This window comes from Synchiropus splendidus, chromosome 1 (assembly GCF_027744825.2).
Source record: "Synchiropus splendidus isolate RoL2022-P1 chromosome 1, RoL_Sspl_1.0, whole genome shotgun sequence".
In the NCBI taxonomy this organism is placed as follows: Eukaryota; Metazoa; Chordata; class Actinopteri; order Syngnathiformes; family Callionymidae; genus Synchiropus; species Synchiropus splendidus.
Window position 1 is genome coordinate 12,409,704 of NC_071334.1, and position 23,873 is coordinate 12,433,576.

Here is a 23,873-nt window from a genome sequence, read left to right on the forward strand (position 1 = left end):
ACCTTCTTCTACCGCTTATCCGGGGTCGGGTCGCGGAGGCAGCATTCGGAGCAGGGAAGCCCAAACTTCCCGGTCCGCACAAACCTCCTCCAGCTCCTCCCGGGGGATCCCGAGACGTTCCCAGGCCAGACCGGAGACATAATCTCTCCAGCGAGTCCTGGGTCTTCCCCGGGGTCTCCTCCCGGTAGGACGTGCCCGGAACACCTCCCCGTCGAGGCGTCCAGGGAGCATCCGGATCAGATGCCCGAGCCACCTCAGCTGGTTCCTCTCGATGTGGAGGAGCAGCGGCTCCACCCCGAGCTCCTCCCAGATGACCGAACTCCTCACCCTATCTCTAAGGGTGCGCCCAGCCACCCTGCGGAGGAAACTCATCTCAGCCGCTTGTATCCGCGATCTCATCCTTTCGGTCACTACCCAAAGCTCGTGACCATAGGTGAGGGTGGGAACGTAGATCGATCGGTAAATCGAGAGCTTCGTCTTGTGACTCAGCTCCCTCTTCACCACGACGGTCCGATACAGCGACCGCATCACTGCTGCCGCTGCACCAACCCGTCTATCAATCTCACGCTCCCTTTTTCCCTCACTCGAGAACAAGACCCCGAGATACTTAAACTGCGCCACTTGAGGCAAGAACTCTCCACCAACCTGGAGAGAGCAAACCACCGTGTTCCGGTCGAGAACCATGGCCTCAGACTTGGAGGTGCTGATCCCCATCCTGGCCGCTTCACACTCGGCTGCAGACTAAGAGCAGTTCAGAAGCCCCGATGACAAAAACAAAAACACCAAGGACCGCGACGTCGCCCGGCATGGCGCAGCCGGGGCCCCACCCTGGAGCCAGGCCTGGGGTTGGGGCTCGAATGCGAGCGCCTGGTGGCCGGGCCTCTGCCCATGGGGCCCGGCCGGGCCAAGCCCAAACGAATGACATGGGCCGTCCCTCCTGCGGACCCACCACCCACAGAGGGAGTCATAGGGGTCGGGTGCAAAGAGAACTAGGTGGCAGTCGAGGCCGGGGGGCCCGACGACCTGGTTCGTGTGGACATTCTCTGGCTCTTGGAACATGGAATGTCACTTTGCTGGGGGGGAAAGAGCCTGAGCTTGTGCGGGAGGTTGAGAGGTACCGGCTAGATATAGTCGGGCTCTCCTCCACGCACAGCCTGGGTTCTGGAACCCAACTCCTCGAGAAACCTTGCGACCACAACTACGTGCAGCCGCAGTGACAATGGAGGAGGAGAACATGGACCACTCAGACTCCATGTCACCTACCTCCCTCGGGATCTGGGAGAAACTCTCCCGAAGGTGGGAGTTAAAGACCCCACTGACAGTGGGTTCCGCCAGGCGTTCCCAGCAGACCCTCACAATACGTTTGGGCCTGCCCGGTCTGACTGGCTTCCTCCCCTGCCAGCGGATTGCACTCACCACCAGGTGGTGATCGGTTGACAGCTCTGCCCCTCTCTTCACCCGAGTGTCCGAGACACATGGCCGAAGGTCAGATGACACGATCACAAAGTCTATCATAGACCTCCGGCCAAGGGTGTCCTGGTGCCATGAGCACTTATGGACACCCTTGTGCTCAAACATGGTGTTCGTTATGGACAAACTGTGGGTGGCACAGAAGTCCAGTAATAGAACACCGCTCAGGTTCAGATCGGGTAGGCCGTTCTTCCCAATCACGCCCCTCCAAGTCTTGCTGTCATTGCCCACGTGGGCGTTGAAGTCTCCCATTAGAACAATGGAGTCCCCGGTTGGGGCACTGTCGAGTACCCCTCCCAGTGACTCCAAGAAAGCCGGGTAGTCTGCACTGCTGTTCGGCCCGTAAGCCGCGACCGCTGTGAGACACCTGTCCCCAACTCGTAGGCGTAGGGACGCGACCCTCTCGTTCACCGGGGTAAACCCCAACACGAAGCTGCAGAGCTGCGGGGCTATGAGCAAGCCTACGCCAGCCCGCCGCCTCTCCCCGCGGACAACTCCAGCAAAATAGAAACATTTCCTATAATATTTAGTTTGTGATTTTTTTTATTCAGATATTACTGTTATTTTGTAAGTTAGTGTTACACATACATTGCATACAAATATATCACTTGATAATAGTTTTAAAATGAATGACATATTTGTAGTTATGAGATTTCTCCCTGTTTTGTCTTAAACTTGACTGTTCTTCTAAAGAGTGCAAGCCCAGAACAGGAAATGTGCCTGTGTCTTCAGAGGTATTGTGTAACGTATCATCTGTTCTCTTCATATCAACCGGTGCTGTCCAAAGGCTTCCTAATGAAGTTTGAGCAGAAACGCTATTCTGTATAAATATGTTTTTAAACGGTCTGCACTCCAATCATCGTGCAATTCTTCAGGGAAACGGCGTGAATTTGCATGGAAATGGATGTCAACGTAGGCTAAATGGTGTAATTGACACGCAATTAGCAACATTACAGGGACAGCAACTAATGAAGTTTCCAGGGCTTTGCCAAGCAGCCAATGATCACTGCTTAATTATCATATTAATGAAGTCTTGAGTTGTCACTTCACTTGGATGTCGTGATCCGACAGTTTCCCTGGCAAGTGCCTACTCAGGGCTCATTTCCTGGCAGAGAGGTGAAAGGAAGAGTTTGGAAAGTAAAAAAACAATGAGGTTTATTGAATCGTTGACTAAAGCATCTTCAAGATCACCAGAGGACAAAGCACACCAGTCGCCGCCCCGTGAGGAAACCGCTAACCTCCAGGAAAACACATTTCCAGTAAACACCCTGGCATGATGAGGCCAGCGAAAACGCAGGTTCAGGTCCTCCCACACCAACTGTCTCTCGTCTCTCATTGCGATTCATTTCAATTACTAGGTCATTCCTGCCGTCTCCCACACTCCCGATTAGCTCAGCCTGGCAATTTACAGTTGATCTGGCTGCATCTATGGAAGGCAGGGGAGGCGTAATGGAATGAAATGTCACTCAGTTGTTGTCTTTGTCACGGAGCAGGTGGTGCCGGAGAAGTCCTGTTGGGAGCGGTGGGGTCTTCTCTTCGCCGGCCTGGTGTGTCTTTTGCCCCGCCTCTTCCTTCTCATCAAGCCTTCTTCACTTTTTTCACGGACGACGAGCTGGACGCCGACTCTCTCCGTTTACGCTGGAATGATGAGGAGGACAAATAAAACTGTTGCATGTGGAGTGAATGTGGGACTGTTTGCAGATATGGCACCTTTGGAGGGAGATTCTTAGAGCTGTTGGACAAGTTACTGAGCCCGTCGACGCACTACTTTTACTCTCTCACAGCTTAAATACAATTGAAGTTAAAGGGAGTTAAATCCAAATATAACAATTAAAAAAGGATACAGAATTGTTATGAAAAAAATTGTTGAACAAATCGGATTATTTGTTCAACAGCACCATGTTACGGCTTTGTATATTATTTCTATACATATCTATTAAATCCTACTGGTGTTACTCTTGATGTTGTGACTATGTTAGAGGGTTTTGTTTATTATGTTCTGCACTTCAATGTCAGTAGTATCATCACCTGTCGATTTCATCTGGAACCATTGTCTATTCGCATTTACAGAAAGGCAGAGAGAGGAGAGCATATCATTGTCACATGTACGTTTCTATCATCTTGGAGCTGTTCGCTCATTTGTTTGGCAGAAGAATGATGATAATAACTGGAACTTCTGGTGCCTTTACACTTGAAAAATTAAACAAAGCATGTGGATTTATCCACAATATCATGGTAAATCTTTACTGACGTTGACATGATTTGACATTTCAAATTGCTGTGACTTCTCCAAGGTTTATGTGATGAAAACATTACACCTGGCTTAATGACGCCAGGATGATCGGTGGAATTCCCACTTTTGTTTAGAAGGATCATAGGGGAATGTATTTTTAAGCATTCGTCCCACATAAAACTGTGCAGTGGTGAACAGGCAGCGTGAGGGGACCACTAGGCAGCTCAGTCCTACCACACCAGCCACAAATACCTGGACATTGCACTTCAAGGTTGGCGGAAAAAAGTGAACGATTAAGGTTCTGGAGTTTGTTACTGAAAATCTGTAGAATACTTTTAAGCTTCAAATCACTATCTCAGATTGCTTATTCATCAGTTTTGAGTTCACACCATGTGACAAACTTATTTGGGAAAACCATTCTAACAATTCTACTGAATAAATCAGGCCATGATATCAGGGTTCCTACTACAGAGGGGTAAACTAGGCTTCATGAAACAGGAGGTCAGTAGGTCATGCTGTTGGTTAAAACATGAGGTAAGGTTTAATTGAAATGGTCGTTCAAATCCAAAGATTTCAGTGCAGAGAGTGCCATCTAGTGGACACTTTTTCATGAAGCTTCATCGGGATATCATCAGTTCCTACAGCTTTAGGCTTAATTCGGAACAAACATAAAAACTTACTCTTCACATTTTTAAAACTTTTGATATTTTGAAGACATTTTAAAACCTACTAAGACCTTGTTTTTGGATTCATATGTTTTACACCAAAAAACGTTAATGAATCATTGATAAGATTCAAGTTCAAAGATTGACTTGTTACAGCCGTGTGATCTAAGAAATTGATTTTTCACACGATAATAGTAAATGTCCTATTGCAGCTTCTGAGATGAAAAGATAAAAGAGTCCCACGGCTCACCGAGTTAGGTGTCAGCGGTGCTCCAACCACATCAATGATCTGCTCCTTTGCCTCCAGCTTGATGTCATCAGCACCAGCCCAAAGCTGAGCTTCGTTCCCTGGCGTTGCCGCCGTGGCACTGTTGTTGGCATTTGAAACATCTCCTTGTTGGGTGATGGCAGCAGACATGATCCCACCGGTGACGGTTCCACTCCCGGATTTGAACAGAGCCTCGTAGCGGTGACGCAGCATCTGCTGTTCGTATTCACAGCTGCTGTGTGCCTGCTTCAGCTCGTAGAGCAGCACCAAGTCACTGCGCAGTTCATTGAACATCTGTACGATCTCCTCCGTGGGCATGGGGTTGATATCTGCAGCAGAGAGGCCAGTGGAAAACTCAGTGACAACCTTTCTTTATTGACATGTAGGAGGAATGGGCGGCCAAAACGGAGTCTACAAAGTTGTTGAAAATCCACTTCACATTTAAAACAATGACAGAGTCATACATTACATTTATAGATGCTGAATAAGCAACACAGACAGGCACAGATGTGTTTTGAGGTTAGTTCAGAGGTGGTAATATAAAATTTGGTACGGTTTTTGGTGAATTTGTTCACGTCTTAGAGCAGACATGGGCAAAGTGCAGCCCAGGGGCCATTTGCGGCCCTTTGCCTGTGTTTTTGTGGCCCTCATGAGGTCAGACTTAAACTATATTGCTCATAATAAGTCATTTTTCTGGCATCATTTTTTAATCCTGTTTCCATTTTAGTCAGCAATGGTTCAACAGTAAACACATTTTAGTATTTTCCTCAAAATTCGTTGAAAGAAAAAAAAGGTTTCGCAGTCATCGTCGCCTTTCTTTTGGCATGATGGCCCCTCACAACAGTCACAGTATACAATGTGGCCCTTTTTAACGGCCCATCTCTGTCTTAGAGAGTGTGCTTTTAATCCAAACTTTTGACACTTTTGGACTTGGGGACACCTGGTCTACAGAAGACCAAACCGTTTTAAAGTGGTGCCTTCCATGTACACTGGATTGACTGTGCTGAGAGAGATTCAGCAGGGAGCATTCATTTTAAAGGAGAAAACATAAACATTTTAGGAGGTCAGATTCCGAATGTCCGTTTGAAAGGATTGCTCAACACTGCGAGGGTGACTCGCTCGCTGACTCATTCAATTCTGTCTCTGATCATGAGTTGAATGAGTCAGTAAATACTCTTTGTGTATAAGATATGCTGAACCCCCTTGGGGTGATGTTACCTTGCAAGTAAAAGTTTAAGATGTAGCAAAGTCATAAAGACAAAATAACAGCAGCTTGAGTCCACTTTTTCAAACTCACCCACTCCTTGATCTATCAGGATCTGCTCAATGGCCTTGATCTTCTTCTGGCCCACCGAGCCCTGCAGTTTCATCTAAATCACACAAACAGCAACACACACCGATGTGATTTCAAGTGGCCATGATACGAGGATAAACAGCCTTTAATTCGTATGAAATGCACTTCAGCGGGCCACTTCAAAACGTCTTTATTCACTGAACTCTGTCTGAGTGATGAGCTGCGTGAGGACCGCGCTCTTTAGTTTTGCTAATGCAGTTCTCCGCCACAGCCGCGGCTGCACATCAGTCTTGAAGACGAATAAGAGTCCGGGTGCAACATCTTACAAATATTTGCGAGTCACTATCTGAATTAATCATCTGGGTGCTAATGGGAGATCAGAGGCCCAAGTCAAACACTCTGGCTGCTCATACACATTTACCGCAAGGTCAGAGACTGCAGCATTTTATTTGCCCCTCAACCAGTTTAATTAAAGCCAAACAGACTTTTCTGAAGCGGGAAAATGTAAGAACAGTAAAGATTCAGTTAGATGTGGTTCTACAACTCTACAACTCAGTATGACACATGTTAACAGTTTTACACACCATGATGTCCATTTAACAATTAGCTCTTTTTCATCTCACTTCATTACAAAGGCGGACAAAAATAGCTCACAAGTAGAACCAAGTGTTTTAAGTTGCTCACCCTCTGGCTGCGCAGTGTGACACCTGATGATTTGAAATCAGGGAACTTGATGCCAGCAGTCTCTGGAACAGCCTACAGCAGAGGAGGGAACATTGAGGAGGAACATAGTGCATCCACATTTAAAATGTACTCTTTCATGTATTTGTTAACTATATGTGTGCTGCCCTGTAAGACATGAACATTTATGAGCCAAACTAAAATACCAAATGCTTAAGGTTGGGATCATTTTAATATCTGAGCGCCCAACCCTCGTCTCTTGCAATGGTCTTAGTTTCATGGCTGACTTTTGTTGGTGCTTCATGTGACCATTGTGCTCCACTGGTCATCAAGGTCAGTCTGAATGATATTTAAAGGTGTTGGAGAACATCTCTGATGTGTCGGGAGTAAAGAAGTCTCATCATGAAACTGCGAGTTAGTGCCTTTTTTCCCCTAATATTTGATGGCGAGTGCATGGCGTTACCGGCTTTTCTGTTTCTCTCTTTTGTGGGAGTTTCTTCTTAGAGACCCTCTTCTCCGCCCGCCTCATCTCAGTGGTGGTGTCAGCTGCCTTGATAAGTTTCTGCAGATCCTGTTCTTTCTTTTCTCGCTCTTTCTTCCTGTTTTCTATCTTTCTCAGCTCCTGCATAAGATATTCTTCCTCTGCCACCTGCAGGACAAACAACAGAACTGCAACTTACACCCAAACAAAAAAATATATACAAATGTTGACGGTTTAAAATGATCATGAATTCTTTTGTCAGAGGTGAACACAGAAATACGTTCTACTCATGTTGAAATGATGTTAACACTAACCTGTTCAGGAGTGCGATTGAAGAGCTTCTCCAATTGCTCTTTGCGCCGGCGCTCATGACCAGCATCAAATATATAGATCTTCGGCTCTGTCCCAGACGCCGCACGAACCTTGGTGAGCTTCCCACAAACACTATAGTAGCGCTCTTTCAAGTCCTCCACAGAGCGTTTCTGACCGCAGGCAAAGAAGAGTGTAAATAAAACAGACTTTTAATCAAACATAATATGAACAAATTAAGTTTTAGCTGAGTTACTCTGTATTGTTGGTGGTCATAACGGTCATGGACAACTATGAATCGAAGATCAAAGCGCTTGCATAAATCGAAAAGATGGTCGGTTTCTGATTTGGTCCAGCCGTCGTCATGGAGATGACTCTGATATTCCTGCTCAGAGTACACTGGCACTTGCACCGTCTAAAGAGGGGAACAGGAGAGAAGAAAAAAAAGGGATTAAAATGTATAGTTCAATGATTACTTTATCAAAAATACTTTCAATGAATATCAAATTAATAAACAACATTCAGCCAACAAGAGAGTAATTTAAAAAAAATAAAGATTTGACACCATGAAGCAGTGCAGTAAAATGTTTGAAATGTTTAAGGATTCCTGAAGAGCAAAGTCCTCCTTTAGTCAAATTTAAAGCTTTTGGACTCCACTGCTCCCTTAAAAGCCCAAAGCAATATTTGGCTTATTTTTTCTTTACCTTAAAACATTAAAGGTGACCCACTTCTCACTACATCTATGTATGTGCTGTAATACGATAAGCAAAAAAAGTCAATGGCCAAGCCTAATGTTAAGTTGGCAATGAATCTCCCAACGTCTCATGATCTACTTTATTTGTCAATGGTTGGAGCTTAACAATAATAACATTTCAAGACATTTTGCCAATGTTAAAGCACCGTGTAGAACGTACAATAAAACACGTCCTTATTTCACATTTGTATTGGTGAGAATTTTGAACATCATTATCTTGAAGCCCTTTCTCTCACCTTGTTAAAGCGAGCAAATGGGTAGTCTTTGCCTTCTTCTGCTGACCGTCTCCAATGGTGGAAAATTGCCCCATCCTTGCGGGCTGGGTTGGTGAAGGGCATCCACTTCCATGGTCGTACTTTCTTACAGCCCAGTTTTGCTTTGACAGTCCTGTATCCCTGAGTGGTATCGCTGGGTAGCAAAGGAGGAGCATCTCTGGAGGGAAAAAAAGTTTTCATACTCATTTCTCATTTCTGTTTTTCAAAAGTAGATGGAATGTTCCTTGTGAGAAGAAATGTTGCAACAGAACGCTTACTTCTTATCTGAATACAGCAGAGCATAGACTTCTCTGTGCATTCCCTCTGGCCTCTTGAATGTCAATGTCTCTGTTGCCTTCTTAGATTTTTTCTGAAACAAAAAAAAACAGTCCATTTAAACCACAATCTTCCTCTTACATCAAATGAGCATATAGGGCTATATACTTGTCTACGTGCATATAATGTCAGTAATCTGATTGTGACCAGAACGTTTCTAAAACATAGTTGGCATATAGTGTTATTTTTCCTAAGTACACTGAAACAATGAGACACACAGCCGATAACCAACTGTAGGTGTAGGTGACTGTTCTGGGCTGAACAGGCAGGGATCACCAAATACAAATCAAAACTCACCTTGTCTGAATTAATGAGGTCCTTCTTGCTGATAGGACCATCATTCTCGCCTCCTGTCAACTCCAAAATGTCCCTCACATCAGCACCGGTAGCCATGTCTTGTTTTTTCCCCAGTAAACCCTGAATCAATCAAACTCTAAATCAGACCTTTTTTAAAAAATACAACACGAGCATGAAACAGCGGCGAGTGCTTATCTACCAGCTAATGCTAACAACATCATTTCGAAGTCACGCTTAGAGATTGCTCACATAAACCTGCAAAACAACGCGACCTAGAGCTCTTTTCCACATTAACCTTGCGACATCCCGTACTAAATAACGAATATAAAGCTAGACACGCAGTCTATTGTTCCGCTTACAGTTAGCATTAGCCTCGAGCTCTACTTCGTTTGCTTGACTGATGGACACTTCATGTAACGCTGTCGCGACGTCGCCCCCTTGTGTCTAAAAATACGATCACTATTATTTTGCATTTCAATGCAGCTATTAGGGTTGACAGTGTATGGAAAAGAGGAAAACTGATAAACCTGTGACCAGACGTGGGGACTGGAAGAATAATTCTTTCTCGGCTTGTTTTTACTGTAAACGTTTGCTATATATTCTGTTATTGAGTACAACAATATGTGAATATTTATTCTTGTGAGCAGAAATCAGTTCCAAATGGTGTCGCTTTTTTTTCAGTGGTTTAAAAAAAGAGGGCAGAATTATTTGAGTAATAATTCTCGGATATCTATAAAGCTAACGCTGCTTGAAATCCGAAGCTTGGCTTTGTTCAGGGCCACCGAGCCACAAGGGGCAGCATTTAACCGGAAGTGACATAGCCTTTCTGGGGGAAAAAACCATCCCATTCCCCAGTCCGCCATTTTCGCTCATAAGTGCGCATTGCTTCTTCAGTGCAGACGCAGGCCTTGCGGTAGAAGTATATCTGAACTAAGTGAACAGTAATTGTTGCGAGTTCTCGTAAGAAACCTTTGCAAGCGAAGATGTCCACCGAGCAGACAGAGGCTACAGTTCAGAACGCGGCCCAGCAGCAGCCGCAGCAGGGGTGAGTCCATTCATTTAAGGGCCTTTGTTAGCAAGCCTGCTGCTCTTCTGACCGCCTCTTTTTACTGAGAGAAATTTGCCATTTTGTTGGAGGGAAACTCCTCTGGTTTTACTAAGCGTGTGGTTTAATTGTTATTGGCGCGTGTCCAATTTTGCGGGATGAAGTTGTTATTGTTTGTGATTTAACCGGGAATGCATTGTCTTAGCGCAGCCATTTTACGGCACAAAAGGCGACGTTGTATTCATGGATTTGTTCGTTTTAGAAGCAAGACGATCCGAATTGGCTCCCGTGTGTGATCAAAATGCATTTCAAAATTTCATTGATCGGTTTCATAATTCACTTTCTGCTATGGCTTTATAAGCGCGCGCCTTACGGCTCACCGTTACCGAGGCGCATACGTTTCTGTGCATTGAGTTTGAAATGTCTCAATATGAGATTAAGAATTCGTCGCTTTGCGACATCAGAATTGATTTTTTTATTAGTCATCTTGTGTTTTTTTTATCCCATTAACTTTGATCACAATCTCCAAATTCCATTGGTCTTCTTGTTTTGCTGATTCTGGTTGAGTACTTCATCCCTCTGCATTTTTCTGTGTACAGAGAAATGAATGGAAAAGCCAAACACGAGCCCAACATGAGCAGGAAGGACAGGCCACAGAAGAGAGGCGGCGGTGGTCGTTTCGAACCCTATGGCAACGTGAACAAGAGATACAGAGTGTTTGTCAGCAACATCCCATATGACGTGAAATGGCAAGCGCTCAAAGACCTGATGAAGGAAAAAGGTAACGTGTCTGCAGAGGGTGAATTTTTCTTAGAGCTGCATCATTCATATTTAATTTGTTTGGCCACTACAGCTTTAGCTATCAGTTTGCAGATGCATTCAAGACTTTGTGTGGCAGTGATTTGGTACACATGCTTGGAGGAGGGGACCTCTTTTAGTTTGGATTAGTGATTCACTGCTGCAAGGTTCTGTGAACCTTGAGGGAATAAAACATCTGTCAATAAATTGGTGGTTCTAGTGAAGCGGGTGTTGGTCGTTGCAAATAGAAATGCTTAAAATGTACTTAAAATCCTTTTGTGGTCGTTTTGGTAAATATCTAGATAGGAAATGGCAGAAAAGCAATGTATTTGGGGAGATAACAATTGTAAGAAAAATCTATGTTCACTGATTAAGTAGGCTATTCATGGTGAAAGTAAATTCATGGACACATTTTATTTGGTTTACACAAAAAGAAGGTGCAGTTTTCTCCTGGAGGGGCTGTTCAGTGTTGTGAAATGTCTGTAGTTAAATTGCATTTTCTTCTTTTAGGTGTGACCTTGACAAGTTTTCTCAGCAGATCTCCAGTTTGTGCCAAACACAAATATTTGATTGGATGTTTTGGGGATACAGGTCTACAAAATGTACTACTTCTTATGCATGTTCTTGTCCCAAGAGGTTTGGTCATTGTGGGTGTCCAGTCACTGAACGTCCAATTGAGCAGGAATCCTTGCATGTCTTCTTTAGTCAACGCTAAAATTTGGTTCTTTTATTGTAGTTAGTGAAATCGGTTTACCTCAGGCGCATGGTTTTTTTTAACCTTTTATGGCAGTACAGCATCCTGTCATCAAATTTAATGGAGTATATCCTACTTTTGGTTTCCATTTAGGTTAAGCTGAAGAGTAAGCTTGGTACACTGGCTTAAGTGTGAGCAAGATGACAGTATGCCCTGGTGTGACGTGACAATGGCGGAGGCTTCCATTTGATGTTGACTTTTAACTAATATTCCTCTCGTAGAAGTTGGTTTGATGACCATATGCAGTATATCAGCAGTATTTTTCTTAAGCGATCTTCAGGGTTGGTTCCCATAGCTTTTGGTGCTTTGGTGAATTTTACAAGGACATGCTAAGAAGTCCCATTTTATTTAAAGAAAAAATGAGACAAAAAAAGACAAGAATGCCTTTTGTAGACCTGTATCATATTGTGTTGCTGCTGAGGTGCTGAAGGAAGGCTCCGGACTGGCAGTCTGAGTTCTGTCACCCGCCGCCCTGCTTGTTTCCACTCTAAACCCCAATTGTTCTCTCGGCTTCTCTCCCCTTGGTGTGTGTCGTCTGGAATCTGATTTGTAGTGGGTGAGGTAACGTACGTGGATCACTTAATGGACGCTGAAGGCAAATCAAGGGTAAGTGCAAATACATAAACATACGAATTCTTCTTGACAAAGCTGTGCTTGGCAGCTTTAGCCTTTTTCAGTTACTGTTGGGAATCGGCTATCACTTAGAACACCATCGGAGTGTTTTAGTTGGTGGCAGCAGCATGCCGGAGGTGTGTGTTAGTGGTGGAGCTGGTCTCTGACTTAATTTTTGTCGATTGGTGCTCTTAGAACAGAACCAATGGTTATTATGTAGCCAAATGTGAGAGTGCAGTAGCTGATAAGTCTTCCTTTTGGTTGCTGGATTCTGTTCCATTTGACCTCTAGTGGCTTAGACTTAAAGAGGTTGTTGCAGGAGCACGTGTAAAGTTCAACCACTTGGCACAGATTCCTTTGTTTTTTCAGAACCACTTAATTTTGTGATGTCTTTGTTGTTGTGTATATGCACAATTCAATGCGTTAACATGGAAATGTGTGGTCAGATTTCCTTTTATTTGTTTCTCGTTATAAGTTTGCATGACAACAAAATGAACACTCCTAAATGAGGGCATTTACAATCATCATCACTAACGTGTACTTGTTTTTTCCCCCTGTGGCTCGGTGTCCGGCTTGATCCACCATCTTCCATCTATAAAGGGTTGCGCGTAAGTCTCTTCATTGCATCTAATCTAAAATATGTGAACCGCCAGTTTATCGTGGGCAGTTGGCTGATATGATGTTGAGAAGAAAGGTGGGCATGTTATGTGTGCAGGAGAGTAGGTGCAGTATTAGGCTAGGTACATTAGAGATGGATTCCAGCTCTATGCTTTAGAGCGCAATGGTGTGGGCATTATTTTGAAGAGTATGAACACTGTTGTGGAAGTGAAGAGGGAGTCAGACAGGATCATGAGCTTGAAGAGGGATAAGGGAGAGTGGATTGTTAAGTTGAAATGATGTTTGTTTTGGCAGTGTGGTTGAGTTCAGGACTGAGGAGCTGATGAAGAAAGCTGTGGAGAAGGTGAACAAGCATAACCTCAATGGACGGCCCCTGAAAGTGAAAGAGGTAAGAAACAGCGCAGTTTGATGCATGTACGTGATAGGTTGAGATGTCTGAACTGTAATAAATAGGTTTTTGCGTAACATGGTGTCCAAATATGAACATTGTTGTTAACACTTTCAATCTTGATGGGTTTTTTTATTGTAATGTGTGAACTGGATAACGTTTTTTTTTTGTTCTTTCTTTTTAGGACCCAGATGGTTTTATCTCACAGAGGGAAATGAACAAGTCTGGAATGGGTCCTCCTGGCGGCCACGGTGGGATGGGCATGGGAGGAATGGGCGGGATGGATCGCATGGGCGGCATGGGTGGAATGGATCGCATGGGAGGAATGGACCGAATGGGCCCTGGACCAAATGGACCATCCGTCAACATCCCTCCCAGCCTGATGAACAACCCCAACATCCCCAACGAGATCATCCACGGTCTGCAGGCTGGCAGGATCGGAAGCACCATCTTCGTTGCAAATGTAAGAGACCCCAAAATGGTTTTCTTCCCATGTCAGTTCATAGAAGCTTGTAGGCATCACTAACATTGGTGGTCTCCTGTGCAGCTTGACTATAAAGTGGGCTGGAAGAAACTGAAGGAGGTGTTCAGCATGGCAGGCGCGGTGGTCCGGGCTGACCTTCTGGAGGACAAGGATGGCAAGAGCAGAGGCATGGGCACTGTCACATTTGACATGCCCATCGAAGCCGTCCAAGCTGTCTGTATCCTTTCACAATTAACGTGTGTCTGAAAGGGACTCCTGTGACAATTTATTTGTCTGTTCGTATTTGTGTCCTTTCCTTCACTCCCTCACAGCTATGTTCAATGGACAAATGCTCTTCAACAGGGTCATGCATGTCAAACTGGTAAGCCCTTTATCACCGGTCCTTTCTTTGGCCTCTGAAACTGTTGATGAAGTGATGATCCAAATGTTTCTCTTTTCCTGTTTAGGATGAGAAGTCCATGCCCAAAGACTTCGGACCCCCAGAAAGAGCACCTGCATCTCTTCCCCGTAAGTCATTATCATGGTTTCTCTGCATACCTTCCTGTGATCTGAGGTGATGTGATGCCCTCAAAGATGGAGTGTTAGGAGCTGTGTTCATCAGATCTTACTGTGCATTTGTTTTCATCCAGGGGGTCTCAGTGGTATCGGTTTGGGTCTTGGACCCGGCGGCCAACCTATTGATGCCAATCAACTCAACCGAGGCGGCGGCGGAGGAATGGGCAACATGGGCCCAGGAGGTATGTCCTCCATTCTTGGTAATTGGATGGAATTGGAAATGAAGTTCACTGAATTCTTCTTCTAACTTCAAGGCATGGATGGAATGGGCTTTGGCAACATGGGAGGCCGCATGGGAGGAGGTACGTGCCAGAAAGTAGCTTGGTGAATACTCAAGTAGTCGGTGCTTGTTTGAACTGTTTGAACGTGGTAACGCTAATGCTGTTAATAATGCATGATTTTAAATGCACTGTAATCTCAATCTTAAGTCTGACCCAACTCTCCGGATCCAGGTGGAGATAACTTTGGAGGAATGAACAACATGGATCGTTTTGGCTCCTCTGGGATGGGCAGAATGAACGGTGAGTTGTTCTGTCACGTCAGTGTGTCCGAACAAGTTGTACTGATGGTTTGATCTCTTGCATTGTCAGAGATGGACCGTGGGGTTGGTGGTGGTGGTTTCGACAGAGACTTTGGTCGGAATGATATGGGCATGTCTCGCAACAATTTTGGGGATTCCTTTGATAGAGGGATGGGTTAGTAGTCGCTTCTGTAGCATCAGGCTGAAGGTGGCGTGGTTTTGTTTGATGGTCTTCTGCTTTTTGTCTCCAACCTGCAGGAAACAACATGAACATGGATCGCATGAATTCCGGAATGGATCGCATGGGAACCAGCATGGATCGTCTGCCCAGCATGGACCGGATGGACCGCCCCTCAGATCTTGATAGAATGGGTTCTGGATTTGACCGCATGGGTTCTGGGATGGACCGCATGGGTTCTGGGATGGACCGGCTCGGCCCAAGCATGGATCGTATGAGCTCTGCCATGGACCGGCTTGGCCCGGGTGGATTTGACCGCATGGGAGGTGTTGCAGGAAGTGCTGGGGGCAGCGGCAACATGGACTTCAACTCCAGCATGGGCATGGATCGAATCGGCAACGCCGGCCTGGATAGAATGTCCAGCAGCTTCGACCGCATGGGCTCCTCAGGCGGCCTCGACCGGTTCTCCTCCACTGGCCTCGACCGTATGAGCTCTGGAATGGACCGGATGGGATCCAGCGGCCTTGGTGGTCAGTTCGATCGCTCTGCCGAAATGGATCGCGGGTTTGGTGGCAATTCCTTTGGCGGGCCTGGAGCGGGAGGACCTGGAGCTGGAGCAAACAACATGAGGAAGGGATGCCAGATCTTTGTCAGAAATGTAAGTAATGGCCTGCTTACCTGTAAAAGTGAAAAAAAAAAAAATCCAGTTGTTCACTTGCGTTACTTTTTTTTCAGCTGCCATTTGACTTCACATGGAAGATGCTGAAGGACACGTTCAACACTTGTGGTAAATCTTATTCATGTTTAGATGGTCACACATCATGGGCCATAAACTAATAACCTTTGTTTGGCGAAGGCATGGTTCAGTATGCTGACATCAAGATGGAGAACGGCAAGTCCAAGGGCTGTGGGGTGGTCCGCTTCGACAGCCCCGAAACCGCCGAACGGGCCTGTCGCACCATGAACGGCTTCAGACTCAGCGGAAGAGAGATCGACGTCAGGATCGACAGGAACGCATAAACATTTCTGCTGCTCTTAACTCGTCTTTGCATAAACACTCGGAATCGTCCTGGTTACAAGTTCATATTTTATAAACCTGCTCATGTGCTTTGTTATAGATCCTTAGATCAAATTGTTTTACTTGGTGCCCAAGTACCATCTTGTTTTAGTTTATTTTTTACTTTTTTTTTTAGAGACCAATCTTGTACTTTCCTCATCATTCACCTTACCTGTCTCCCCCTGCTTTGTTCTATGATGTGATTTGATTAAAAAATTGGACAATTTGAACGTTGGTCTGTTGTGATTTCTCTCTTTTGTAACTTGGCTTACAGACATCAAATGAGTCTCATGTTGTCGAGATGCTCCAGATTATGTATCATAGTTTTTCCAGACTTGGAAATTGTTTTCTAAGATCAATTGTGGTGGCCTTAGTGCGTCCGGCGTCTTCACTGGTTCGTTAAAACATTGTAGAGTGCTGACGTTAAAGAAAAAGTGTGTATTGTTCCATATGTGTTTCACACAAAACATGAATTGGCTTCAGATCGATTCATAACGATACGTTCAAGGCTAAATGTAGCTCTTCATTTCCATGTGGCGACGAGCCATCGCTCCTCCTTCCTCCACGCGGAAGGTCACTACCGGAAAAAGGTCAGAGCACTACATTCAAGATGGCGTCCCCCTTGTGTCGGTGTTACCAGGTGAGTGTTTGGGACTATTAAAACAAAAATAGTTTCACTTCTGTCAAATAAATGTTGAAAAAACGGAAAACGGCGTCCTTTTTTAATGAATGTTCTAATTCTACTCTAAGCGCGTTCCGTTGCGGCTGAGCTTACTGAGCCATGCTAGGCGATGTTAGCCTCAATCACATCGAGCCGGTGTTTGCACGGAACTTGACCGCGCTTGAAGCACGTTAGTGTCAGATCTTCTTGCGTACTGTTTGGCACGAAGCTGAAAGGGCTGTTTTAAAGTCATTCGTCATGATGAAGTCATCATGTTGTCAAAAGTAAAAAGTATTATTACGTAAGTGGTCTACTTTTTGCATTGAAATCTTGACATTTTACCACTGTAATCCATCAAACATCCAACAGGAAGGCGTTTTCATTAAGTATAATACAATTTATAGATTGTTGTCGCCATAGTACTTCCAGCAATCCATCCAAATATTTCAACCTTAACCATTTGCATTGGCGTTAACAGTCATTTTTCTGCCTGCTTTTCCAGCTCTGTTTGAGAAGAGGCTTGGTGTCAGTCCCTCACTCTTCCCTGCTTCTGCACAACAGACCATGTGTGTACAGGATACGAGGTCTTCCCACCAGCCCATCACAGGTAATTTTGAAATTCGCAGTCAAATGTTTTGGTGAAGGAAAAACTTACTCATCTTACATCAAAAGCATATTCTTGGCACTAGAATTTATTACTACATCAGTGGCATATGATTTTCTTTTTCAGTGATGCAATGTTTGGAATGTGTAGGCCGAAGCATTACTGTGGTTTGTAGGTGGAATGAAGCACATATTCATGAGCTGTTATAGTTCTTATCAGTTTTCTTTGTTTTGCATTCCATTTTCAATTTGTTTCTTATCATATTCTTTTGTTTGTGTGTGTGTGTGTGTGTGTTTTTTTTTCTCCCCTCAACAAGGTGCCTCAGTCTGCAGTGCTGCAGGTCAGGTACTTGTCAGGGGAGAGAGGTGGCGGAAGAAAAGGATTTCTGGGTGAGTTTCTTGACAACCTGAAACAGGAGCTCAGCAAGAACAAGGAAATGAAAGAGAACATCAAGAAATTTCGAGAAGAAGCCAAAAAGCTTGAGGAGTCTGACGCACTGAAGCAAGCCCGACGGAAATATGTTGGTACCAGACGCTTCCACGCCTGGGTTTACTTTGAACAAAATGTATTAACTGCTGAATTGTTCTTGCACAGAAAACTATTGAATCTGAAACAGTGAAGACGTCAGAAGTTCTAAAGAAGAAGTTGGGGAACCTCTCTGAGACAGTTAAGGAGGTAAATGAGTCGAATGTTTTGGCTGGACTTGACACCTATTCTGTCCATTCTGTCGAGAAATCTTGCTTGTGCTTGCACAGGGACTAGAAGAGGTGGGTCGGACAGACATTGGAAAGAAAATCAAAGAGGGGATGGAGGAGGCAGCCAAGACTTCAGCTGAGACTGTCTCAAAAAGCGGGGAAATGCTCGGCAAGACTGGAGCGTTCAAAGCAATATCACAGGTCAGTTTAAAGTTTTTTAATGCCATGCCTCAACGAAATTATTATTTCGTTATGTACTGCATCAGTTGAAGACCATCCGACCACAGTTTTGCTGACCCTTGGTTGTGTTTCACCCAAGTAGTAATGTGTCAGTCACGCTTTTCTTTGTTATCGTCCATATTCAGGGTGTAGAGAGTGTCAAGAAGGAGATTAGTGATTTAGGCCACACTGGTCCATATCGTCCACCTGCACGGTTGAGGAAGAGGACAGAGTTCTCTTCAAAAGGAGCTGCGGATGACAGCAAAGTCTTTGAAGCCAATGAGTATGTGATGGAAAACTTCGCAAGTATATTTATAATTGATACTGCAGACGCACTCACTTCCGCTGAGCCGCTCATTTTCACCCATTCTGTGCTCCCCTCCCTCGTGTTATTGCCCTGTGTTAGGGATGGATGTCTGCCAGCAGATGTCTGTAGTGCCTGACACTGGCTTATAAAGACGCGGTTATAGTTGACAACCTTCTGTTGAGGTGTTTTACTTTAAGTACCATTTGTGTTCCACAGGGAAGCCATGGGTGTGGTCCTCCACAAGGACTCCAAGTGGTACCAGCAGTGGAAGGATTTCAAAGACAACAATGCTGTGTTCAACCGTAGGTCAACATGAATTTGACTGGAAGTGTGGAATCCTTTTCTTGATGTTGACCGGTGCTGACATACAGAGCCAGCGCATCAACTGGGATTCTCAAGGTATCGTTTTTGTCCAGGGTTCTTTGAAATGAAAATGAAGTACGATGAGAGCGACAATGCCTTCATACGAGCGTCCCGCGCGGTCACCGACAAAATGACCGACCTCATCGGTGGGTACTGTCGTTTGTAGGACTCGAACTCAAAGGCGGGTCTAAGCTGAAGTTCATCTGACTTCCTCAGGTGGACTCTTCTCCAAGACTGAGATGTCGGAGGTGTTGACTGAAATCCTGAAAGTGGATCCCTCCTTTGATAAGGACGCTTTCCTCAAACAGTGTGAAAATGACATCATCCCTAATATCTTGGAGGTGCGTCAGACACTTCTCCCTCAGGTGGAAACAGGTTGTAAACTGGATTGTTTGTGTTCCAGGCCATGATAAGGGGGGAGCTGGAGGTGCTGAAAGACTGGTGCTATGAAGCGGTAAGAACACACACACAGCTCTATGTCGAGTATGTCTGTGTCGATGGCACGCCTGACTTTGTCTCCACTTGGTGTTCTGCAGACGTACAGTCAGCTCGCACACCCGATCCAACAAGCCAAAGCCATGGGCCTTCGGTTCCACTCCAAGATCCTGCACATCGACAGCATTGATGTGAGTGTTGTTTTGAAACTACCTTGGACACAAAGAAGGAGTGACCATCTCACATTCTCATCCACACAAAACTTTTCATGTGAGGCAACTGTGTACTTTTATTGTCAGAACTGAACTCAGACAAGATCCTTTTCTTCGGAAAATAACAGCCGGCCATTTCTCCTCTCAATGTGTCCATCAGGGGCGAGTCCCCCCCTAAAAACATTTGGGCAGAAGGGGGACCACACGCCTCCATTTAGTTGGTGGAGAGCCTTAATGCTTAATAACATGGTGTCTTCAACCCCAAAACTGTGAGCCTACACCGACTGTCCTTGTTCTGAATTGAGTCCAGCTGTCTCTTTTGTCCACTCGGGGCCCCCGAGGTTGGGCTGCTTAACACCCGAATTTTTAGCTTAACACCCGTCTCCCCAGCTGCTCTCATTCTGTCCCAATGCACCCCATGCTACACAGAGTGAGCCCCTCAGTTGAAGCTCTGCCTGGCAGCAAGAGAGCTAGAGCCTCTGTTTACACGGCGTGGGGGATGCTAATATTAGCCACTGTTAGCTACCGACTCGGTCGCCTGGTATACAGCGTCAGAAGCTCAAGGAAGCAGACACTCGTCTGCCGTTCCGAGTCACAACAGCAGTGAAAGCTGTTTGTTGGCCATGTTTTGGAAACCAGTGATTATTTGGAAGTGTATAAATGGCTTGCTCTCAACCTGATACGGGGGTGATAAAATCAAGCGCTCCTTGTCATTCATCACGCTGCAGACACGCTGGAAGAGCGCTCAAATATAGAAGTTTTATAATGGTTCTGCTCTCATGAAAAAATGACAAAAACTTGGAATATGAACTCACATCTGACAACATCAGAGCCACAGAAAAATCTTTGCATCCCAACCAAGTACCTGCTGAACTCGAGTTATTGGCTCTGGTCTCTACTGTTCACGAAAGCCTGACCATACAGTTTAGTGTTTCTGGAGAGAAACCTTTGACCTTCATCATGAAAGCTAAATATAACTCTTACATTTTGTACTGTACATTGTTTTATTGTGGTTCATTGTTCAATAAAAGTTCATTGACAGCTATGAACTTTAATTGAAGTTCATAGCTGTCGTTCAATAATTGTTTGAATAATTGTGATTATGATACAAATGAAAATAATCCCAGAGGCCAGTCAAATGTCCTTAGAGGCTCACACAAAGATTCAATTCAACATGGCCAACAATCTCACGAAAGCTCTGACTATGTGCACCCTCTTTAGTTGGCCATGGGGAAGATGATGGACCAGGGGCCGGTGCTGATCATCACTTTTCAGGCTCAGTTAGTTTTGGTGGTCCGGAACTCTAAAGGAGAGGTTGTTGAAGGTGACCCGGTGAGTCAAGTGCAGTTTGGTTTCAGTGAAGTAATGGTCGTGATCTGATCCAACTCTGTTGTGGCCTCCAGGAGAAGGTTCTCCGGATGATGTACGTGTGGGCCCTCTGTCGAGACCAGGAGGAGCTCAACCCCAATGCTGCGTGGAGACTGCTGGACATTTCTGCCTCAAGTACCGAGCAGATTCTTTGAGACGCTGGGAGTGATGTGATGTGGGACAGACAAGTCCATCTGCTGGAGGAAACATGCGGGTGGATGGGAAGACGACGACGAAGAAGAGGCAGGCGAGGAATGGACGAATGTGGACGTTTAATTCAAATGCCACCGCGCTTTGCCTCACACAAGAGGGCGCTAGACCTCCACTCCATATGGTGCTGGACAGCCAAGCGTTGCCACTGAGAGGAAAATGAAATGAAACGATGTTGAAATGGTGTCCGTAATTTTTTAAAAATGAGATTCATAAACAGCCTTGCAGCCAGACTGAGCTCCTCAGACATGTGTTCATCTCAGGTTTTGGTGCCACTAGAAAATAACAAAATTTTCTAGTAACTAAATAACAAAATGTCTATCAGGAAACTTCCACAAAGACAGCATTTTTTTTAAATAAAAATGAATTACTAATTAAAATCCCAAGCCTTTTTTTATCTGCAGTCATCTCAAGATCAGTCATTGTATTTCACAGGAAGCAGGAACGTGAGATTCAAGCCACTGTACTGCTCAGATGTTTTTGTGAAGGTCAGTGTTCCACTCGCGTGACTAAAACCGTAGCTTTCGATCGAACGCTCTTCAAAGTGAGCTCTGTAAAAGTCTGAAAGTGACTTCTGCCGAGTTGCCCCTCTTATTTAATCTGGTTTGCCCGAATACACACTCACATTTGATCCAGCGGTCTCCGATGACACTTGACCTTCAGCGTGGTAATCGCTGTGTGTAATGTGCCGTGTCATTGCTGAAGCCCCCTCCCTCTCTCTTACGCCTTGATATGTCAACCTCTGGAGGTTATGACGGTTAAACACACATCTTCGGCCGTTTCTCACTAAAACACTCTCGGCCTCGGAGCTTAATGACCCCGATAATGTTTTCCACCAGCAGATCGATGGGATTCACGGCTCGTGAGCCGATACCAAACTTGTAGAGGTACTCCTGGCCTTGTGCAGACAAATGTGTGGCTGTTTAACATGAGTAACCTCTTGGTGTGTCCCTGAGTCGGGTGGTTGCCTCCCTGCTGCGAAGACGTCGCTCCTCTGTTGCTGATGTTGCAGCTTCGGATGAAAAACTAATGGTGAAAACGATTCAGGCCAAGGCTTGATCCACATTTGAAGGTTGAAATTAAACAGTGAATTTCTCATTTTCTCACTTGTGTTTCCTCTGAATACACCAGCAGGCTTCCCTCAGCCAAAAATAAATAAAGCACTGGATGTAAGGCCACCCACACTAGTGTTCATCAAGTCAGAGCAGGAAACTTCAAATAAAGAGTCCAAGCTATTGTTGCGTTGTTCACATGTGAAAGGCTTCTCTTTACAGTTCCCATGGACATGACTCCCATGATTTGGGAGTCATGTCCAGCTGGTCACAGCCACTTATAAAATTAAGTTCCAACTGTTCAATATTCTGATGCAACAATCTGAAGCAAGGTTTGTCCCCATTGATCCTCCAGGCTCGATGTCACACCAGTTCATTGACGTCACTTCTACGTCCTCTTCAGGGCAGGACCTGAATTTCAGGCCTAATCCAAACATATTGTAACTGTAGCGTAGCGTTCACTTATCAATGTCACTAATATATAAACAGTTGTTTATATATTTTATAGCTAAATAACGTCAAATACAACGTTAAAAGTACCAGTACCATAATTGTATATTTTCATCACATTTGTTGGCGCTGAATGCTAACCTCCAATATCCAGTCAATTTCCAACCAGCAGCGTCTACGTTTTATTTTTCTCACTTCACCTGGTGGTTCCACCTGAAGTTGAAGTCGAGTATGTTGTTCAGGAAGTTCATAAGAAAACACCATGACTTTGTCAGCGTTTTACTGTGAAACAGCGACAGGAACTTTCACGCCACTGCCGTTGTCCAGCATAGACCCCGCCGCTGACTCCGACATGATGGGTGGGCGCTCTCTATCGCCATCTATCCTCACATGTAGTCGCATGATATCTGGTCTGGAAGCACCACTAGTTTGCTGCCTGGTGAAGAGGATTCCTAGCTGGGAGCTTGTTTGCTTCGCGCCCAAGAACTTTGCAGTTATAATTCATCTAGACCAGTCGGATCTTGCTGCAGATATGAGAGAGAAAAAAATAAAAGCATCACTTGATAATGTGGCAGAGTTCAAGCGTGGACTCTCAGAAATATATTCATTTGAAGCGACTTGTCGTCAGTCAGCAGAGAAAATGTGTTTGTGCGGCGTATAAACAGCCCTGAGCGTTTGGATGAAGACCAGCAGCTCTGCTGAGCCACACCTGTCGCCTGTGATGGATCCTTCCTGCTGCCGTGCTCTGCTGAGGCTCCCCAAAGTAATGCTCATTTCTCAGGATGAACCCCGACACGCTCGCACGCAGATATTCAGAGGAGCAAGCAGCACAACCACCTCAGGGAGGGACCTGAATGCCAGGAATGAGGGGCACTGCCATGAATGCCTTCTTCTCCAGAAGTGTTCACCACGGCAGTCGCTGTTGTCGTGGATGTGACCAGGCATTTCTCAGACACAAACAGGCCACTTTTCTGATCATGGAGTCAAACTAAAACCTCTAGGATTTCAGTAGCTCAACCTGGATTAGAAAACATTTCATCATTATTCCAAGATCATTATTCAGCTTTCCTCTCACATTCTACAATCTCAAGGTCAACAGCAGGGTTGACGTTGGACACAGTGGCAGTCGAAATAATCCCGCAAGTTAGCCAGTGTACTTGGCTCACAAGTCAAGAGGCCGGGCCTCATGAAGTCGGGCATAGCTAGTTGTGATGTTTTTATTGGTTGTACATCTGTTTGGGACCAC

At 45.1% G+C, this 23,873-nt stretch overlaps 3 protein-coding genes across 5 annotated transcripts; 2 read left to right on the forward strand and 1 right to left on the reverse strand.

Moving 5' to 3' along the window:
- Positions 1 to 2,063: 2,063 nt before the first annotated feature.
- On the reverse strand, positions 2,064 to 9,464 carry dmap1 (DNA methyltransferase 1 associated protein 1). Of its 2 annotated transcripts, XM_053845972.1 has the most exons (11): positions 9,402 to 9,453; positions 9,043 to 9,162; positions 8,688 to 8,779; positions 8,392 to 8,587; positions 7,658 to 7,816; positions 7,407 to 7,574; positions 7,075 to 7,260; positions 6,615 to 6,686; positions 5,934 to 6,006; positions 4,619 to 4,965; positions 2,064 to 3,108 (listed from the first exon to the last, which is right to left on the reverse strand). In XM_053845972.1, the coding sequence occupies exons 1-11, from the start codon at positions 9,408 to 9,410 to the stop codon at positions 3,049 to 3,051; spliced, it is 1,482 nt and encodes a 493-aa protein (XP_053701947.1). In that variant the 5' UTR covers positions 9,411 to 9,453; the 3' UTR covers positions 2,064 to 3,048. The 2 variants fall into 2 exon arrangements, with proteins under 2 accessions (XP_053701947.1, XP_053701951.1); XM_053845976.1 differs by having other exon boundaries at positions 9,043 to 9,464.
- Positions 9,465 to 9,878: 414 nt separating this feature from the next.
- On the forward strand, positions 9,879 to 16,281 carry hnrnpm (heterogeneous nuclear ribonucleoprotein M). Of its 2 annotated transcripts, XM_053845947.1 has the most exons (15): positions 9,880 to 10,087; positions 10,687 to 10,868; positions 12,193 to 12,859; positions 13,164 to 13,257; positions 13,442 to 13,720; positions 13,805 to 13,958; positions 14,053 to 14,102; positions 14,188 to 14,248; positions 14,371 to 14,478; positions 14,551 to 14,598; positions 14,749 to 14,817; positions 14,887 to 14,991; positions 15,075 to 15,652; positions 15,730 to 15,781; positions 15,851 to 16,281. In XM_053845947.1, exons 4-15 carry the CDS (start codon positions 13,192 to 13,194, stop codon positions 16,012 to 16,014), a joined length of 1,734 nt encoding a protein of 577 aa, XP_053701922.1. In that variant the 5' UTR covers positions 9,880 to 10,087; positions 10,687 to 10,868; positions 12,193 to 12,859; positions 13,164 to 13,191; the 3' UTR covers positions 16,015 to 16,281. The 2 variants fall into 2 exon arrangements, with proteins under 2 accessions (XP_053701932.1, XP_053701922.1); XM_053845957.1 differs by lacking the exon at positions 14,887 to 14,991 and having other exon boundaries at positions 9,879 to 10,087.
- Positions 16,282 to 16,638: 357 nt separating this feature from the next.
- Positions 16,639 to 22,204, forward strand: timm44 (translocase of inner mitochondrial membrane 44 homolog (yeast)). Its single transcript, XM_053882824.1, has 13 exons — positions 16,639 to 16,691; positions 17,215 to 17,319; positions 17,633 to 17,836; positions 17,911 to 17,991; positions 18,072 to 18,212; positions 18,377 to 18,513; positions 18,754 to 18,839; positions 18,954 to 19,046; positions 19,117 to 19,241; positions 19,304 to 19,354; positions 19,437 to 19,526; positions 20,769 to 20,879; positions 20,951 to 22,204. Exons 1-13 carry the CDS (start codon positions 16,662 to 16,664, stop codon positions 21,068 to 21,070), a joined length of 1,374 nt encoding a protein of 457 aa, XP_053738799.1. The 5' UTR covers positions 16,639 to 16,661; the 3' UTR covers positions 21,071 to 22,204.
- Positions 22,205 to 23,873: the final 1,669 nt, after the last annotated feature.

Coding starts and splice junctions, on each gene's coding strand:
- dmap1 (XM_053845972.1), bottom strand. Junction 7,575..7,657: donor ATGACCACCAACAATACAGA/GTAACTCAGCTA, acceptor GCCTGCGGTCAG/AAACGCTCTGTGGAGGACTT. Junction 7,261..7,406: donor TCAATCGCACTCCTGAACAG/GTTAGTGTTAAC, acceptor TTTGTCCTGCAG/GTGGCAGAGGAAGAATATCT.
- hnrnpm (XM_053845947.1), top strand. CDS start 13,192: ATGAAGAAAGCTGTGGAGAAGGTGAACAAGCATAACCTCAATGGACGG. Junction 13,721..13,804: donor GCACCATCTTCGTTGCAAAT/GTAAGAGACCCC, acceptor TCTCCTGTGCAG/CTTGACTATAAAGTGGGCTG. Junction 14,818..14,886: donor TGGGATGGGCAGAATGAACG/GTGAGTTGTTCT, acceptor TTGCATTGTCAG/AGATGGACCGTGGGGTTGGT.
- timm44 (XM_053882824.1), top strand. CDS start 16,662: ATGGCGTCCCCCTTGTGTCGGTGTTACCAG. Junction 17,320..17,632: donor TTCCCACCAGCCCATCACAG/GTAATTTTGAAA, acceptor CCCCTCAACAAG/GTGCCTCAGTCTGCAGTGCT. Junction 18,840..18,953: donor CAACAATGCTGTGTTCAACC/GTAGGTCAACAT, acceptor GTTTTTGTCCAG/GGTTCTTTGAAATGAAAATG.